Here is a 20,118-nt window from a genome sequence, read left to right as displayed (position 1 = left end):
AATTTCAGGGATTTCCCCAGCAAAGACCTTGTTATTTCATGCGCGCCAATACATACACCTTTTATGTTGCATGAATGGCATAATTTATATTCAGAATAAGATTTGACGTCGTTCTTGAATTAACATGCTAATGAGGGTATCATATTTAGTACATAGTCATATCAGTATCCTCTCAAGTCGCAAACTCCCATGGAAGGGTTCCTTGAACATATTATAGCGACACTGTCGTACTCAAACTTGTACAGAAATGACATTAAACTTCAAATCTAGGTTTGGCATATTGCCACAGACTCAAACCCTAGATCGTAGCCATATGATGATCAAATCATGATCGATGACATAATATTTACGGCTTATTGGCTAAGCATAGCCAAGCCCATAGCATATACTGCATACCCTATAACATCTTGGCTAGACATAGTCATGGCCATAATACAGCTGTTATAGATCATAACGCTTCAACTAAGACAAGAATGGATTAATGGCCTAGTTGGAATCGTCCCGAAGCAGTTGGTCAAATCCATAGCATAACCAATCATAACTTAGCGAAGTATGTCATGTGGCATACCCACTACCACGCTATAACATAAGTTGCGGATCATTCCCGGCCTTGGTATCTACAACCAAGGTCATAGCCTAAATCACGTGTGAATCTCGGCCATGGTAGCTATGGCCAAGGCCACGACAAGGTCACGCGCGCTATTATTGGTCGTGGCACCTTTGTCCAAGGCCATGGCGTGGTCCCACGCACCATTATCAGCCTTGGAAATGTGTCCAAGTCCATGGCACGATCCCAAAAGTGATTCCCGGCCTTGGCAGCTATAGCCAAGGCCCTGGTGTGGTCCCGTGCGCTATTCTAGGCCTTGGAAGCTATGTCCAAGGCCATGGCAGGGTCCCGCGCACTATTATCGAGCTTGGTAGCTATGGCCAAGGCCACGACATGCTCCCCTGCGCTATTACCGCCTTGGAAACAATGGCCAAGGCCATGGGAAGACCACGCGCGATATTCACGGCCATCATGGCCTGCACGCCCCTGCAACCATCACGGCCTGCGCGCCCCTGCGGCCTTCATGGCTTGTGCGATATTCACGGCCATCACGGCCTGCGCGCCCCAGCGGCCATAACGGAATGCGCAATATTCATGGCCCTCATGGCCTCATATGTTACCTTTTAAAGCCATGCCAGCTCCATTATATGACACTACACCATTTTCTATTTTATCGCCATAAATAAGCCATCCATAGGCCACACGATTATTTAGTACTCCAATATCTCATATAAAGACGATGGGATAGTGCGAGATAAATCAGGAAAGTTTCTGGAAATCCCTTTATGTTGCGCCCACCATCTTTCCAACTGTTGTAACCGCCACACTACTTTATATTCACATGGGGTGTTGTCACACCGCATGTTTCCGTACACCACCACCCCATGGAGAATCCCCCAGGCCATAATCTTTATGTGATATTGAATGGAAGTAGTCACCACTGAGTTATGGGACAAACACAAAGAGATTAAGGCTAATAAGACCAATGTCAACAACGTACTATAACTTGTTGTAGACTCGGACATATTCATGATAAATGATTATGAAAACACCACTGTTTTGATGAGTTTGAGAAATCAAATACGCCACTGCTCCCAAAAGACCACCGCTGGTTCGCTACTGAAAACACACAATGTGAAAAAGTGGGGGTCTAACAACCACGCCCAATATTTCGCTTAGCAATCTGTATGGACTAACTTCTATATACTTTTAAGGAAAGCAACTAGACAGTCATACTCAATCTTAAGAAAAGTATATCCAAGAGTTATATCTCAATTTCTTAATTCAATCCGCAATCAAACAAATAGGAATTTGCGAGCCCGATTGAATAGAAGAAATAACTTGGACGGTATCAAAAACCAATATCCAAGTGTCAATCAATTTACTCGACAACCAAAGGTTGGATTCATAATTGATTTAACTTACGCACAACCTATGATAATTCAATCATATAGAAAATATAATGCGAAAAAGAAATAACACAGACACCAGAAGTTTTGTTAACGAGGAAACCGCAAATGGAGAAAAACCCCGGGACCTGGCCAGATTTGAACACCACACTTTATTAAGCCGCTACAGACACTAGCCTACTCCAAGTTAACTTCGAACTGGAATGTAGTTGAGCCCTAACCAATATCACACTGATTAAGGTACAGTCGCGTTCCTTACACCTCTAGAACCACGCCGGATTATGTACACTTGATTCCCTTAGCTGATCTCACACAAGAGTTGCTACGACCCAAAGTAGAAGTGATAAACCAATTTGTCTCATACAGAAAAGTCTATTGAATAGATATATCTGTCTCCCACGGATATATTTATGAGTTTTGTTTCGTCTTTTGATAAATCAAGGTGAACCGGAACCAATTAATACACCAGACTTATATTCTCGAGGAACAACCTAGTAATATCAATCACCTCACAATAATCTTAATCGTATGATATTGTGGAATCACAAACGATGAGACGAATATGTTTGTGACTACTTTTTATGTTTCCTATAAGAGATTAAATCTCGAGCAAATCTTAGAGAAGATATTACTCAATACGATAGAAAACAACAAGTTCAGAATACGCAACTACATAGAAAATAGTTGGGTATGGCTTCACAATCCCGATGAAAACTTTAAGTCGTTAACCTACTGGATTTTGGAAAATCCTAAGGTTAAAGTAGAATCGACTCTAGTCGCAATTAGTATAACACGGGAGGTGTGGGGATTGGGTTTCCCAGTTGCTAGAATTATCCCTTATATAGTCTTCAAATCAGGGTTTGTAATCAATGTTACCTTGGTAACAAAGCATTCAATATTCACCGTCAGATGAAAACCTGATTAGACTCAAGATAATATCTTTCAACCGTTAGATCAAACTTAGCTTAGTACACAAATGAAAATTGACTTCATTTAAATATGAGTAATCGTAACTAAACGTGTACACCTTTGTTGGCTCAACAATAGTTAACCGAAGTTAGCTATATGGACACTTCCATATCAACCTTGTTCATCTTAACCATAGCTAGTTCAAATGACTCAAATGAAACTGGTTCTAGAGTTGTTTAAAGTTTATATTCTCATACAAGTATACAAGACACAATTGAAGAAAATTCTATTTTGATTCACTCGAATCAATTCATGAACATTATAGCCACGGCTTGCAAAATATTGCATTCCTTATTATATAAATGTATTGGTTCATGAAATAACCGATTTTAGAACATAACCTACTCAAATATGCATACGTGTATGCGTACCTAAGTGTCCGTACTAAGTTTGGGTTCGCCAGTATGCGAACGGGTATGCATACCTTCCAAACTCAGTTGAATTTCCGGAAGTTGAAGCTCACTCCAGTATGCATACCGGTATGCATACTAAATTCCCGGACTTTCATTAACCAAACAGTACGCATACGGGTATGCATACTATGGTTCCCGAACTTGGAATAACTTGCAACAATTAGCATACAAGTACGCATATTGTGCTATATCCAATCTTGGTTATTTGTTCTAAACTCCCATTTCAACCATTGAAACATTCTTAGAAGACGACAATAGCTGTCTCACACAAACTATTAGCTTCAAAGCAATTTTCAAGTGATCGAATGATCAATACGAAACATTTCGAGTCCACGTCAAATGATTGTACGTCTCACACAAATCATGTAAGATGTTACAAGGTGATTTTCACATGATCATCATCTTTTGAATTTCTTCAAGAATATAAGATGAACTCGGTTAAAGTGAAAGCTTACCAACACATATTTCGAGAAATATGTAAGCGGGTTAAATTCAGCTCGAAATATCAAATGTCTATATTTGAATTATATATAGCTATACGAATTTTGTCTCAAATAGGAGATAGAGTAGATAGACTTTTGAGTGATAGATGAGTTCAAGTATCCACATACCTTTTGTTGATGAAGTTCCACAAGCTCCCCTTAGTAGTTCTTCGTCTTCAATCGATGAACGTCGTGAAGTCTAATGCTCAACTACACTTTCTATCCTAACCCGAGACTTAGCTATAAATAGACTAGAAATCAAGACTTATAGTTTTGGCAACTAAACTTGACAACAAGCTTGAGATAGCAACACTTGCGAGTTCGACCGAGCAATGCTCTAACACAATGTACCAAAACTCATAAAATTAGATTTCCGTTAAATCAAACATCAACATATATTTTAAGAATTAAAAAATAAAAAGACTGAAAGTAAGAATAGAGCGCCACAGCTATGATGTGGTCAGGCCACATATATTTTGTATGTAGCCCCTCTTTATTTTTTGACACCTATATAAATAAAAAACCTGCCCCATCCAAATCCCCTTAAGTGATCTACTTTTTCAGAAAAAGTAGGAAGTTAAAAAAAGAAAAAAGAAAAACAGTCAGGTAGGTAATAATACTTTTTTTTCCAAATTTTTCTTTACTTTATACGACGTGTCAGCATTTAACGAGGGGCCACATACTTCAAGTATGTGGCCCGACCACATCGTAGCTGCACCGATCCAACTCTAGACTCAATACAAATCCGAGGTTCTTCAAATTCAAAGCATCCATTTCCTTTTCATTTCTGAATTTACTCATCAAAACATCCATCATTCGTTCATGAGTTTTCTCCATTATTTCTTTTTCATTTCTAAATCCTGATTATCATTCTTTATTGTTATCATATTAATGGATGAGTTGGTTGTTAGCGGTGTAACCGAGTTAATGGAAAATTTGGGTTTTGTTTTTACTCAACGGATCAGTAAGGCTTAGGGTTACAAGACTCACAAATATGAGATCAAAAAACTTAAAAGAAATTTGGAGATGATAGCCGCTGTAACAACTGATGCTGAGAAGCAGCTATGAAAATTTGCAGTGGTAAAACTTCTGTTAAAAAGGCTCAAAGATATTGTGTATGACGTTGATGATGTTCTGGACAAGTTTTCTTATGAAGACATGTGTCAAATTGAAATTGGTGGCAAGAGAAATAAGGTACGTGAATTTTTTTAATCCTCCAACCCAGTTGCATTCCAACTAAAGATGGTTAAGAAAATGGAAAATCAAGTTTTCTTCCAACCAGGTACGAGCGGCATCTTCAGAAGGGGAATGGGTGATGAAAAGAGTGTAATCAAGATAATAAAGATTAATCAAGATTATCAAAATAAAAATGAACAATGAGAATAAGTTGATGAGTAATGAAGATCACAAGCGAGATAAATTATAAAATAAAGTGTGATGATCAAAAATTTAACGGGAATTGAATAACAGTTGAAGAGAAGGAAGTTGCAGAGAACAGAAAAGAAAAGAGAAGGATTAAAAGAGGAGAAGAAGTGAATAATGGAGTATATAAAGGATGGAGTTTCCTCTCCTTGAGCAAGATCTTTAAGGATGCATTAATGATAAGATAGATACGAAGAGGCGGTTGTCAGATTCAAAAATGACGTGTCAAAAAATGAGTGGTGTAGTTAACACGTGGAGGTAATCATGCCGAGATCCCGGTGGATTGTCAGTTAAAAGGAATACCAAAATCCGAATAGGTAAGGCAAAAAGAAAACTAGAGTTTCTCTCATCGCTCCTTCTTCAAAAGAACAATAAGAGAAGAGGAAAAATGTGGGTGCAAAATACCGCACACTCATCTAGTATGCGAAGTAACTCTTTAAGTGTTAAGCGAATACGATCGCATACAACATATTCAAGATGACGAACCAGATGACGTCACCTAATCACGATTAAAATGTGAAGATCTATACAACAGTACAGAAACCGTGCGGCGGAGGTAAATCCCTATGCGACAGAGATGCACGCCAGATCCGAAATAAGGGGCTTTATTAGCTGTCCTCCACTATGTAAACTCCTATATAAGGAGCCGAGCGCCTTTGTAAAAGAGAGAGAGAGATCTTTTTAGAGAGATTAGACAAGAAATTTAAGAGAGGGAAAGATTATTTGCTTCCCAAGTTAGAGTTTTCTCATATCTTTGTATTTGTTCTAAGATTTTAATAAAAGTTCTTGAGATTTTTATGATGATTTCTTAGATTGTTTTATAGATTTTACTAAGGGTGTAGTTGTGAGATTTCTCGCAACTACATTCCTTACCCCTTCTCTGGATGAATCCATTAAGGACCAGTGCTATAAATTACAGGATTGTATACAAAATACTGAAATTAACTTCATGGTTGACTTTAAGCTTCTGTTAGGCTCAATTGGTATAATCTATATATCTCAGAAGTCCCGACGAAAATTAGTCTTGAGACTCTTGACTTTCAGGGATACTTTACATGGCATTAGATTTTCATTATCTCAGTAACGTAATGCTGGCTACAGTAAGTCAGTAATGACAAAAATATTTATGACAAAAAAGCCCCTAGAATATCTCTCTTCAATACTTGTAAGGGTATAATTGTCAAAAGCAACAACCTACCAACCCTAGTTTGTAATTCGGCGAAGATTCGTGAATTATTCGTGAACCGTTCCGAATCAACCGAATTCGAATCATACATACGAATTATTGAAACCCCGCACCTGGTTCGCGCATTATATGGGTAATTCGAATTATTCACGAATAATTCGGAATAGAGTATAATTCGTCTGCATAGTTTGGTCAGGTGACTAGGTACTGACTCGCCATGACTCGACGATTCGAACTGTGTTGGGTCATTGAGTCGGGATCCAAGAACATTTCCTTCTATTTTATGACTAATTAAAAAGATGTTGGTGGTGGGAGTTGAACACATGACCCTTAGAGAAATTCCTATGGAATGAACAAACTCAAAATTTGCTCATTTTGCTCCCACTATGGAATGAACAAACATGGAAAATGGATGTTCAAACCATCAGATTTGTTGGTTTGAACATCGAGTCGGTAGAACCAGCGCGCGTCTGTCGGGCGTCATGTCTAGCAACGCTGGGGTCAGAAAGGAAAACGCCAGCATGTGAATGTTGAACGCGCGTTAGCAGGTATAGAGCCCGCGTGCTTATTAAAAACGCCAGCGTCAGACCCAAAAACGCCAACTGCTCCACCTGAACGGCTGAAAACTCTTGTGATCCAACGACTACAATTTTTTGAATTATATAAATACTCCTCATTTCAACTCCAAATTCACACATTCTACACATTCTTCACTCTCAAGACATCTACAAAAATGCCTCCCAAAGTTCGTTCTGTTAGATTCACTCAACAAGAGGATTTTAGCTATTTGCAGAGCCTTCGTTTTTCACACACAAGATGCTGTATTTCGTAATGTATCCGTATCGACGTTGACTTTCTGGGAGAAAGTTTTCAGAATGTTCATCGCTGAAACAAGGAACATTTATGGGTGTGATTCTCACGAATTGTCGCATCGTTTTAGTTCAATTAGTAGCCATGTATTGGAGTTCATGGCTTTACTATTGGAGAATCACAAAAATAATCTCAACGGTGAAGCCGAACATGAAGCGGAACCCAGAACTCTAGCGATGTGGCCAGTATCTCACAGAGGTCTTCCTTTCGACTTCCATGCTTGTTTCAACATTCTTGGGGTGCTCAACAGATACGATCCCCTACTCTAGGAATTCCACCACCCACTGAGAATTAGGACGCCTGTGTAGTAGTTGTTTTAATCTAATATATTTCTTTTATTTTCATGTATGATGTGGTTGTTCAATGCAATACGTTTTTATTTATGATGTTAATATTTATGGTGCAATTTTTAATCCAGGAAAAATTTAAATTACTGACGTGCAAATGTGAAGATAATCGTAATAACATAATATCATAGTGAATCGATTTGTCCTACAACTTCAATCAACCCACTCCACCAAAAAACACCTGGGACATTCCCAGAAAATGCCTTCCATATGTGTCTTCTTTAGAAGAAGTCCTCAAATGCATAAAAGTCCTGCAACCGGGCTTTGAACATGAACTGATTCTCCGTGGACAGTGTTTGTATTCGTGATCTCCATATCCACAATGCTTGCAGTGTAATAACTCCTTGTTCAATTTGGCTTTAAGTTTGAAGTTTTTGCAGAGTGTTGCAATCTTTTCTTCTTCTTCTTCTTTTTTGATCTTCATAGCAACATCTAGCATATGTGGTTCCTATGGACAATTGGGATCTTGACATTGCAAATACCTGAGCTTTTCTGGTTGTGATTCAATCACCATTCTGATGCGTGAAAAACCTTCCCGCGGACACTTTGAATACATCCAAGGACATTGCATAAGACTGTGGTTATCCATGAAACATAATGGGCAAACCTCTTTTGCTTCGACACATAATATTTGTTTCGCTTTGCCTTTAGAAAACATGGTGGATGATGAGAAAGAAATCTGTTGGTTTGGTTTAGAATAAAAACCAGTAATCTATTTATAATAAAAAAAAGGCGTTGGTAATTCGAACGGGCGTTCGAAGGAAAGTCGCGGGCGATTTTCCTTTAAACGCCAACGGCTAAATTTCCATTTCCAACGGAAAACTTTTCTTTCTCAACCTATAAATTTCATTCCTCCTATCTCCAAAATCACAACTTCTTCTTCTTCTTTTTTCCTACATCTCTCCTCCTTTGCAGAAATGTCTGTTAGAAATCGTGGTCCCAAATTTACTCAAGAAGAGGATATAACTCTATGCAAAACATATTTCTTTCATAGGGTAATCACTGGTGTTGTTATTTCTCACGACATTTATTTTTGGGAGAACGTTTTTCAATGTTCGTCTCATTGACGGGAAACCCAGGAAACCGAGATGCTCGTCGATTGCGTGCTCGTTTTCAATCTATTAAGCTTGCAGTCCAGCCATTTCTTGCTCTGGTAATAGAAATTGATCGAGAACAGTTCAGTGGTGTAACTGAAGATGAAGTGATCCAAACAGCTTTTGATAATTGGGAGGAAGCTCACTGTAAGCCTTTTCGTTACAAAGTGTGTTTAAGAATTCTAAAAGATGGTCCATCTCAAGCACATCGTTACTGCACTCGAATGCCGCTGTCGGAATTTACAATGGAAGAAGATGTTGCTCTTGTTCGATGTTGGTTACATCGTATGGCGAGACCAATGAACAATGACAATTTCTGGGAAAGAGTATTGGGACATTTTGTAGCATCGCTGAACGAATCCATAAGAAACAGTAAGAGCCTAGAACTAAGAATTGCATTCATCACTAATGAAGTCAAACATTATACAGAAGTATTGTGGATGGTTCATCGTAACAATTCTGGATTATCCAACGAAGAATTGGAAACCATCATTCAAACCAAGTTTACCGAAGAAAGCGGGAGAGAGTTTAGACATTTTGAATGCTATGAACTTTACAGAGAGAATGTCGCTGGATTTGATGTAGTTGATGTTTTTGTTGTGGTTTATTAAAATGTAGTTTGATGTTATTTGCAAGTTTAATAAATTGTAATAAATTTCACTTAATCTGAAGTGGAAATCTATTTCAAAATATAAATATTTTCATTCATTGATATTAATGCCAATTCTTTTACAAGATATAAACTTATTAGACAATAATAAAAACTTCAATAAAAATTAAGTACAAGTTTTGGCCTTCTGTTTATCTTCATTTGACGTATTTTCCATTCAACGCGCTCTTTGAAGGTTTCACCTTTGTTTTTGAATTTTTTGTTGTTAACTTTCAAAACTGGAGCTCTTCTTTGCCTTTTAGGAAACATTTTTTTTGGAGCAACTTCAAAAACTTGCACTTCCCTCTTACAATTTTCAATCTTTTTAAAACTCCCACATAACTTAGAAACAACAGCTTCAAGTTTTGCATCGCAAAAAAGTGTGATCGCCTTTTCAGCCATTGAGAATTAGATTTTAGAAGATAAAACTCAAGAGAAGTGATTTTTGGCGTGAGTGAATTGTTTGAATTCGATGGTAATTTATAGAGGTAAAAAGTGAATTTTGAATTAAAAAAAAAACCGTTAGGACGCCGCGTCGAAGCTTCGGACGCCGGCACTTGGCTTACCAACGCTGGCGCTTTTATCGCAGACTCCAGCGTTTTCCCCTCGGACGCGCGCTTAGTTATCTAACTCCCAGTGCTTTACCATAGTGGAAAAACCAGTTTGGCCATCCACCTGGCTCAACAAAATTTTGCATCTGACCATTGCCATAGGTTGCTAAATAAAGTTCCAACCATTGAGCTATGTTGTTTGTTGTTGTATATTTTTAATGTATTATCTATATAACACACAAAACTTGATTTAGAACATACTTTTATTTCAATATAATCTTGAAAATCTATTCTTTATTAATTTGATGTATGTCGAATTTTCATAGCCGAACTCATATCTCAAAAACGAATTATACACGGACGTATGCCGTTCCGAACTACTACCGAATAAGAAACCGTTGATCAGATTTTTGGCCGAATCCGACCTTCCGAATCCGTATAATTCCCTTACGTATGCCGTCCGAACTCCCCTCCGTATCCCGAATCGCTAACTAGGCTGCCAACCAGTACTTGAGAGAGAGACTTCATAAAATCATAAATGTTTTAGATCTTCACTTATTAGAACAATGTTGTTGATCTGATTTCAAATCCATTTCTTGGGGAAAATCATTAACTTTTTCTCCTCCTTCTTGTTGTAATGGAGAGTACTCAAAAGAAGTCTGGTGATGATGTTGATGATAGTGTTCCTAAGATGGAGAAGGATGATGAGATGCCTCCAGATGAACATCGTTGTTGTCAAACTGCTGGTGGCGGATGGAGATGCAAGAATTTCAGGATGAATCACGGTGCTGCTGATGATACTAGTGTTCCTAAGTCCAAATTCTGTGAAAAGCATTACTATGGAAAGAAGAAGACAAGTGGAAATGGTGAAACTAGGGCTTTGAAAAGGGGAAAGAAGGTAACAGAGAAAGGTGAAACAGGAGGAATTCAACAAATTAATTGTGATGATGATACAGGTGAGTAATTCTTGCACACATTTCTCCAATTTTCAGTCGATCTTCATTTTGTTCAACAAATTATTAGATTATGATAATTGAGAAATTTTTAGATTCTAGTAATTCATCAAATTATTGATGTTGTTGTTCGTTTCGTTTGCTTACATGTTTAGATTATGATAATTAAGAAATTTCGTAGGAACAATAAGAATTACTCCATTGTAACTAATTGGGAATTTTTGATCCAGCTGATCCAATTATAGAATGTGGTTCTGCCAATATTTGGAGGAAGAGGAAAACTGTTGAAAGAACAAAAAGGTCCGGAGAACTAGAATCACTGACAAGAGCCAAGGAAGGTGTGGTTGAATTGGAACACTATAAGATTAAGTGTTTTGAATTATTATTGGAGCTTGAGAGGAAGAATTTGGAATGCACTAAACTCCAGGGTAAACTAGCCGAGGTTGAAGAAACTAGAAAGACTGCTGAGACTGAATGGGAACCCGCGGATGCCACTGCAAGTTGGGAGAAGATGTTTTCAACAATGGGATGTGTAGAGTCTGGCATTTCTAATTTGGAGAGCCTATTCCTGAGGATGGAAAGTAAATACTCAACAATGGCAGGATGTGTAGAGTCTGGCATTTCAAAGTTGGAGAGCTTAGTCCTGAGGATGGAAAATGAAAATTCAACAATGGGATGTTAACAGTCTTGCATTTCCAATTTGGAGAGCCTAATCCAGAGTAGGGGCTGTTCGGATGTGAGACCATCTCAACATGGATCATCATCTCAAGATCAATTGGACATGAGTAAGAAGCTTTTCGCCAACTTGGTCTCAGATGATGGTGGTAAAAGTCTTGGCGAATCTGAAGATTCTGATACTTCTACTGATTCAGAAGGTTCTCTTGGGGGCCTGATGGACATGCTGGCTATGAAATATAGGAGGAATAGGAATGAAGACAAAGAAATGAAATGGAAATCTGAGGCTGATATGCTTTCCTCATTTGAAGAGGATCCTGAGCTCTGTATGAGAGCTATTTGTGCTCTCCATCGACAGCAGATATCCGAAGACGAAATATCAGAAAAGGGGTTGTTCCATTACCCTGATGTACTCGGGTATATTAAGAACTCTCTATACTTTTCCTCCATTTCTATTATACTTAAAACTGCATCAAATTACTGTCTGTGTAGCGACAATACAATGTTGAAAGAATTTGAAAGCTTGTTGGTTTACATTAATATACCGTCTATGTTCAATTGCTTAATTTATTGAACGATTTCTTTTCATAATCTGTGGCAATATTCATAAGGTTGTTTTATTAATATCTCTGATAGCCATACCATATGAATGATGCAATTCGTCTATTATTTGGATTTACCTTAGAAAAGTATCTCACTTTGGTGGTACTTAGAGCATTATTACTTGCATAACACAGCATCTGAAAGCTTATCCTTATTTTCATAAGAATCAAAACATGTCAGGAGGAATGATCGTATCATACATTTACCCTTTTCTATTGGCATAAGTTGGAGATATAAGATGGTCCTGTTAATAGTTTTAATTTGCGTCGTAACTACCTCACTCCTCAAGTGCACAGGGCAAGAAAGCCATCCAGCAAAATGTTCGTAGTTATTGCGAAGTACGAAATGGAAATGAGTAGAATCAACAGTAGTATCTGTTCTTGGTGTTCTGATTTCATACACTTTTGGCATAGATTGATGTTTTCTCTTAACAGGATTACTACTTTGGCCAACTTTCTAATGGAAGAGGACTGCAAAGGTGACCTAAAGAAGTCTTTGAAAGAGCTGGAGATATTCGATTCGAAAGGGATTGTTGACTGCAAGAGGATGGCTACAAGATACTCGATTCAGTTATTCAGTGTCTACCAAAATGGAAAAGATCCTTTTTTCCTCCCAGCTACAACTGCCAGCCATGGAGATCAAACTGCCAAGTAATGGATTGTTGTGTAAGCAAACGAAACGAACAACAACATCAATAAACTCTAAAAACAATTTAGAATCCGTTTGTTTTCTTTCCCAAATGCAGAGCACCACTCCACTATTTTTTTTGTTTGTCTCTCTCTAGGGTTTACAAGTTTCATATTTCACTCTCCAGATCCAGAAATTAGCTAGAATTTACAAATTTCATTTAGATTTTAAGCTCATTTCTGGTCTCTTCTCTGGTTTCATAGTTCTATTTAGCAATTGGAATAGATTTGGGAACAACTTATTCATATGTTGCAGTTTGGCAGAATGAAAGAGTTGAGATTATCCCTAATGATAATGGAAATCATACTACTCCTTCCTGTGTTGCTTTTACTTATCAACGTTTCATCGGAGATGGTGCTCTGAATCAAGTTGCTATGAACCCTATCAACACTGTTTTTGGTGAGATTACTTTTCAGAATTCCAATTTTGATTGATTATCTAAAATGTCATCATCATGTCTGTTATTCTGTACTACGATTTTTACATTTTAAAGTTCTTCAGAATTTGTATCTAGATGTTCATGATTTTGTTTGTTTTGTATGATAAATATATAGAGTTTAGTACATTTGAGTTCTGACCTTGAGGCTTGTATTAATCCGGACACCATGTACGGTGGTTGTGTAAATAAACCACTTGATTTGTCAAAGACATGATCAGGACTCAGGAGGGTATAGAGGTACTCTCTTGGCTGCTATTTTAGAGATCTGGACTAATCCTTGTGGACTAGCCGTGAAATTTCACATCAAGAATTTTCCTGACTAACCCGCATGAACTCCGATCTTCATTTTGTGGTCTGTTAGTATCTAAGAGATTTTGCAAATGAGCTGGACTTGCCTACTGGCTTACATACCCAACACTTTATACTTCACATTTCTCTAGAATGTTCACCAGTAACTCTATCATTTTCATCTATTAGCACTGTCAGTGCTCTCTTATTTGCTAGATAATATTATGAGATGAGCTTGTCGTTTTAGAGATACCATTTTCTGAGTCTGTTTTCTGTTTTGTAGATGCGAATCGTTTAATTGGTAGGAAATTCAAGGATACCTCTGTTCAAAGTGACATGAAGCTATGGCCTTTCACAGTCATTGCTGGAAAACACAAGAGACCAATGATTCAAGTCAATTACATGGGACAGGTTAAAATGTTATCAGCTGAGGAAATCTCATCCATGGTTCTCACTAAGATGCGAGAAACAGCCGAAGCTTACGTTGGTTCAACTGTCACGGATGCTGTTATCACAGTCCCTCTACTTCAATGAATCTCAGCATCAAGCTACTAAGGATGCTGGTATAGTTGCTGGCCTTAACCAATTACTTAGAACCCAAGACCTCTGGTTTCTTCCAAGTAAATTGTTCTTTTCTTTTTGTTTAGTTTGTGGTTAGATTGAACAATTAGAGGAGGATTAGCAACAGGAGTTGATTGAACTATTAGAATGGCAGCATACACCATGTCTTTTGCTTGGCATGACCTTCCTCAGTATAAGGTTTTGCACGAACACTCCACACGGTCCTGAAATACTACAAATTGTTTTGGCAATGGGTCTACACAAGGTGGTTTTGCGGACGAACTATTCTAGCTGTTGAAAATTCCCTTCATTCAATTGTGTTTTTGAAGTGTTAATGCAATTAAGTAGCTTTTTCATCTTCGTCTTAGAGATTTTACATTTTCACCCAAATGTCAAAACATTGAAAAAGGGAAATAACCAACAAGAAACTGCAAAATTAAATAAACAAGAAGATACGGTAAAACTGATTGGATTTTTATCAATTTTAACAAACAAGAATACGGTACATTATAATCAATTTAATGGAAGTTGACAAGTTCAGTACATCAAGAATACTTTAAACAATTTGCTGCACTTTTCCTGACTTGTTTAGTTCAAGAACCCCTGAAGCAGGGGTCTTGCATCTACAGATTTGATATATTCATTAAGCTCATCAGGTGATGGGACGGGATAATACTCAAAAAACATCTTGTGAACAACTTGAAGAATCTCAGTGACTGATTCTAGGGCTCCATCTTCATCGTCAGAACCATCCTTGTTCAAAAAATGGCCTCCTTCAGTGAAGTAGTTGTACTTTTCAATCCATATCAAATTCTTTTTATTCTTTTTCCACACACGCTTTGTATCATCAACTATAATTGTGTTCAACTCGTTGGGTCCTGATAAAATATCCAGATTCTTTCTGTTTTCTTTCGTAGAGTCATCTTTTGAAACGATTCTGGATTTGAAGATCTTCCCCCGAGGATCGAGTAATCTCCCCATCTCTGCCGCCCATTGTGTATATAAAAAGTTCAAAATATTTGCTGGCTTCCTTGAGAAATTCCCTGGTATGTGGCCTGAGTTTGGTGTATCTACTACAACCCATATGCTTGTACAAACTATTTCCATGCAAATCCTTCGTGGATGAAACTCTCATATTTAGATATTCTTGGTCTTCAACAGATACATCTTGAACCCTAACGGAATGTAATAAAGTATGATCCAAATCCAAGACTAAACAGAGTTTCTTCCTTCCAAAAAAAGCTTTTCTGAATGTATTACCACACATTCTGCTGTTTTGGATTAACCTCTTGTTTGCCTTTTGGTTGAAACTCAATTCTTCGGTATTATTACTGGTGGAACAGCAGCAGGTGGATTATACTTTATCCTAATTTTCATTGCAGCTGGTTTCTCTGCTGATTCTTCTTTGTTCTTATAACTACTCAAATCTGTAGTGAAATCAATCAATGGTGGCTGATTAGGAAAAGGTGTGAACCTGATTCTGACTCTTTTTACTTTCGGTGCTTCTTGGAATCCACAATCTTGAGTGTTGATCATCATCTTCCTCTTTTGCTGAATATGATCAGAAATAACAGTAGTCGTCGACATTGTGAGAAAAGTTTTCAAGAGACAGAGAAAGAGATTGCAAAAGTATGCTTTGATGATATCTGTATTGAATGAAAAAATAGGAGATGAATGCTTGTAGATCACGAATGCAAAATGCAGTCGCAGTAGGATTTGGATTAATAAACTTCTATGTTAGAGACTGTTTCCTTTAGTTGGCTAATCACTGTTTAACTAGGAAATAGAGTTTCCTTGTTTTCAATGATGGGCCGGTGATTCAGTTTGCAAGTCTCGTCCAAAGCCGGCTCAGCTATAAGGCAAACTGGCCAATTGCTTAGGCCTCGAAACCCTATCGTGCATGCACCCTGTTTTGAGGTATACAAAATAATTTATAACTAACTACAGTTATGTGATAGATTGATTCCTATATTTTTTTTATTTTCTTTTAAATATTTTTGTTAAAAAAATAATCCTTAAGCTTTTTTTAACCTGACTAAAAAACCTTCGGAAAAAAAAAAATAGTTAAATTGGGGCATATGTCTAAAAGAAACATAAAGGATCATTAAGAAGTAATCTCTAGAAACCCTTTATCCAACTATTTTAATTAATGGCTAATTTTTTCTTGACTACTTAGTATTAATTTAGTTGATTAGTAGTAAAAAAGTCGTGTTAGATGTGAAATAATTTGTGTTAATGAATCATCGAAACATGAAAAAATCTAAAAGTTTGAATTTTTTTAAGAACACCGATCAAGAATAGGTTTATGCATACAAAAAAAATTGAAATTTTCTTTTTACCCAGAATCGGTTTATATAGACATGAAAATCAACCGATTATCCATAATGGGTTTATATGGACATGAACATAAACCGATTCTGGTAATTTTTTTCTTTATGATCGGGAAATTATGTGTTGTTAAACATCAAATACAACTAACATTTATTCTACTCCATGCATATACTTGAGTTAAGAATGAGTATGATTTCATACTCATTTTCAAATCGTTTGAGAAGTCACAATCGTTTGAATTAAAAAATTGGGTGCAAAATCATACGCATTTTCAATTCGGGTATAACACTATTTTCACTTGTACTCGAACTGAAATCAAGTATGATTTCATACTCGTTTTGTCATCGAGTATTAACTAGAAGAAAAAAAATGGGTTAACCAAAATCGGTTTACGTGGTCTTTCGCACAATCCGATTCTTGCAAAAAAAAAAGATACAGAAGACGTGATATTTCACATAAACGGTTTATATGTGAGGCACATAAAGACCGATTATAGATTTCTCTACAAATCCAAACTTGGACTGAGAATCAGTTTATATGTGCATTAGCATAAACCGATTGTGGTTGATGTTCATCACATCAACCCAGAATCGGTTTATGTGTGTGTACACCAAAAACCGATTCCTGGTAACATCAACTACAATCGGTTTATTCTAAGACACACATAAACTGATTATGGGTTGATTTTTCAGAAAATCAGATGAAGAAATTTCAGAGATTCATGGTTAAATCATTGTTGAGTTTCTCTAAAGGAACGGATTAAAGGGAGTTAACTCAATCACTCAATTTTTTTTGTCGCCGATTTTTTTTTCAAAAACCAAAAAATAGAGAATTGAAATGTTATTTGTGATTAGGTTTTAGTTTTTTATTTTGATGAATTGAGTTTTATTTAGAGAACCGAATTGAGTGAAGTTCATGAAAGACTAAGAGACACAAATCATCATTACAAGGAAATGTACAAAAAAAAAAAAGGTCCACAAAACCATATGTCTTACTTTCTTTTGTTTGATATATATATATATATTAGGTTTAGTTGAAAAAACTAGCAGTTATAATCAATAGAGTTTCTAGATATATAAAATAGAATTTGTTCATTAAACAAAAATAGATTACACACTCTAATCAATTGAATGGAAGTTAAAAACTTAAGTACATTAAGAATACTTTTAACAAATTTGTGCATCTTTCATAAACTTTTTTAATTCAAGAACGCCTTAAGTACGGATCTTATATTCTTGAAGCTCAACATGTGATGGTACTGAAAAACAATAAAAAAACATCTGGTGAACCTCTTGGAGAATTTGAGAGATCGAATTTAATGATAATAATTGCGTGAAAGAAAACCGAATAATAGATGAAATTTGTATCGATATGGTAAAGTTTCAGTTTCAAATCTCTACCTCTGATGGTGTTCATGATAACAATTGTGTGAAAGAAAACCGAATAATTTCATCCTTCGTAGACAAGTGTCCTAAGAAGAGATAATTGTTAGAGCACTGCTCGGTCGAACTCGCATGCGTTGCTATCTCAAGCATGCTTGTCAATGTTAGTGATCAAAACTATAAGTCTTGATTTCTAGCCTATTTATAGATGTCTCGGACTAGGACATAGGTTGTGTAGTTGAGCTTAGTTTTCACGGCGTTCATCATTTGAAGACGAAGAACTACTAAGGGGAGCTTGTGGAACTTCATCGACAAAAGGTATGTGGAGACTTAAACTCATCCATCACTTGGAAAGTCTACTTCTACTCTATCTCCTATATTGAGACATAAGTCATATTACGATATAGTTTTCTATATACACATTTGAGATTTCGAGCTGAGTTTATCTAGCTTATATATTTCTCGAAATATGTGTTGGCAAGCTTTCGCTTCGACCAAGTTTATTTTATATCATGTGAAAATTGCCGAGTAACATCTTACATGGTTTGTGTGATACAATCATTTGGTGTTGTCTTGGAATGTTTCGTAATGATTATTTCAATAACTTGAAAATTGCTTTGATGCTAATGTGTGTGAAAACGGCTATTGTCATCCTCTAAAAAAGTTTCAATGATTGAAATAAGAGTTTAGAACACTTAAACATTATTGGATATGTTACGTTGTGCACTCTTACACATATGTAATCCATGTACGAGAACTATAGTATGCGCACCCGTTTGTGTACCTGTTCGTTTGAGAAATCCGGGAACCTAAGTATGCGTACCCGTTTTCCTACTGACGTACAGGTTCATTTCCGAGAATTTCTGCTGGGATTTGAAGTTCGCATACCCGTTTGCGTACTGGCGTAACTCAATCTTGGTTCGGGTATCTAAAGTATGCGTACCCGTTTGCATATTTCAAGGTTCAAGTTCTAAAGTCGGTTTTAAAAATGAACATAACCATTTATATAATAAGGAATGCAATCTTTGCAAACGGTGGCTATAATGTTCCTGATTGATTCGAGTGAAGCAAGCCGATTTTGCTTCAACTGTGTTCTTGTATAATTCTATGAGAATATAACAATTGAACAACTCTTTAACCAGTTTCTTTTGAGTCATTTGAACTAGTTATGGTTAAGATGAATAAGGTTGATATGAGAGTAATCATATGGATAACCGCGATTAACTATTTGTGAACCAACATGGTGTACACGTTTAGGTACGATTACATAAACTTAAATGAGGGTACATTTCATTTTTGTGTACAAGATAAGTTCGATCTAACGGTTGAAAGATATTAGCTTGGTTGAATCAGGTTTTTCATCTAACGGTGAATATTAAATGCTTTGTTACCAAGGTAACTTGGATTGCAAACCCTGATTTGAAAACTATATAAAGGACAACTCTAGAAACTGGGAAACCTAATCCCCATACCTCTTGTGTGTTACTAGTTGCATAACTAGACTCAGTTCTCCTTTAACCTTAGGTTTCTATCGAGGCCCTGTAGGTTAACGACTTCAAAGAATTCATTGGGATTGTGAATCCAGACCCAACTATTTTCTTTGTAGCCACGTGTTCTGATCTTGCCCGATTTTATCGTATTGAGTACAATTGAAATAATTGACTCGAGAATAATTTCTCCGATAGGAAAGATAAAAGTAATCACAAACATCTTCGTCTCATCGTTTGCGATTCCACAATATCTTGTTTCGCTAGTCGATTAAGATTATTTTTAGGTGATTGATAATACTAGGTTGTTCTTCGGAAATATAAGACTGGTTTATCAATTGGTTCATGTTCACCTTGATTTATCAAAAAACGAAACAAAAATTCTTGGGTATTTCTGTGGGAGACAGATTTATTCAATCTATAGCCTTTTCTGTGTGAGACGGATTTATTTATCAAGTCTTCAACTTTGGGTCGTAGCAACTCTTGGTTGTGGCTGAGATCAACTAAGGGAATCAAGTGTGTAGTATCCTGCTGGGATCAGAGACGTAACTAACGTAATTGTACCTTGAATCAGTGTGAGATTGATTAGGGTTCAACTACATTCCAGTCCAAAGTTAATTGGTAGTAGGCTAGAGTCTGTAGCGGCTTAATACAGTGTGATGTTTAATCTGGACTAGGTCCCGAGATTACTCTGCATTTGCGGTTTCCTCGTTAACAAAATTCTGGTGTCTGTTTTATTTCTTTTCCTTGAATATTGGTCTTTGGTACCGTTC

General features: G+C 36.8%; 2 protein-coding genes across 7 annotated transcripts; one reads left to right on the top strand and one right to left on the bottom strand.

The window, feature by feature from the left end:
- Nucleotides 1–10,486: 10,486 nt before the first annotated feature.
- LOC113346784 (heat shock 70 kDa protein 3-like) lies at nt 10,487–14,501 on the top strand. Of its 6 annotated transcripts, XM_026590295.1 has the most exons (6): nt 10,487–10,895; nt 11,123–11,984; nt 12,605–12,835; nt 13,113–13,256; nt 13,868–14,147; nt 14,232–14,501. In XM_026590295.1, the coding sequence occupies exons 3-5, from the start codon at nt 12,760–12,762 to the stop codon at nt 14,116–14,118; spliced, it is 471 nt and encodes a 156-aa protein (XP_026446080.1). In that variant the 5' UTR covers nt 10,487–10,895; nt 11,123–11,984; nt 12,605–12,759; the 3' UTR covers nt 14,119–14,147; nt 14,232–14,501. The 6 variants fall into 6 exon arrangements, with proteins under 6 accessions (XP_026446080.1, XP_026446079.1, XP_026446077.1 ...); XM_026590294.1 differs by having other exon boundaries at nt 12,605–12,820; nt 13,121–13,256; nt 13,868–14,501; XM_026590292.1 differs by having other exon boundaries at nt 13,121–13,256; nt 13,868–14,501.
- A 232-nt stretch (nt 14,502–14,733) lies between these two features.
- Nucleotides 14,734–15,126, bottom strand: LOC113350622 (RNA polymerase II C-terminal domain phosphatase-like 4). The gene has a single exon (XM_026594759.1). The coding sequence runs from the start codon at nt 15,124–15,126 to the stop codon at nt 14,734–14,736; it is 393 nt and encodes a 130-aa protein (XP_026450544.1).
- Nucleotides 15,127–20,118: the final 4,992 nt, after the last annotated feature.

Source organism: Papaver somniferum, chromosome 2, assembly GCF_003573695.1.
Source record: "Papaver somniferum cultivar HN1 chromosome 2, ASM357369v1, whole genome shotgun sequence".
Classification (NCBI taxonomy): Eukaryota; Viridiplantae; Streptophyta; class Magnoliopsida; order Ranunculales; family Papaveraceae; genus Papaver; species Papaver somniferum.
The sequence above is the reverse complement of the archived record's forward strand: the minus strand, read 5'-3'. Positions and strand labels throughout refer to the sequence as shown.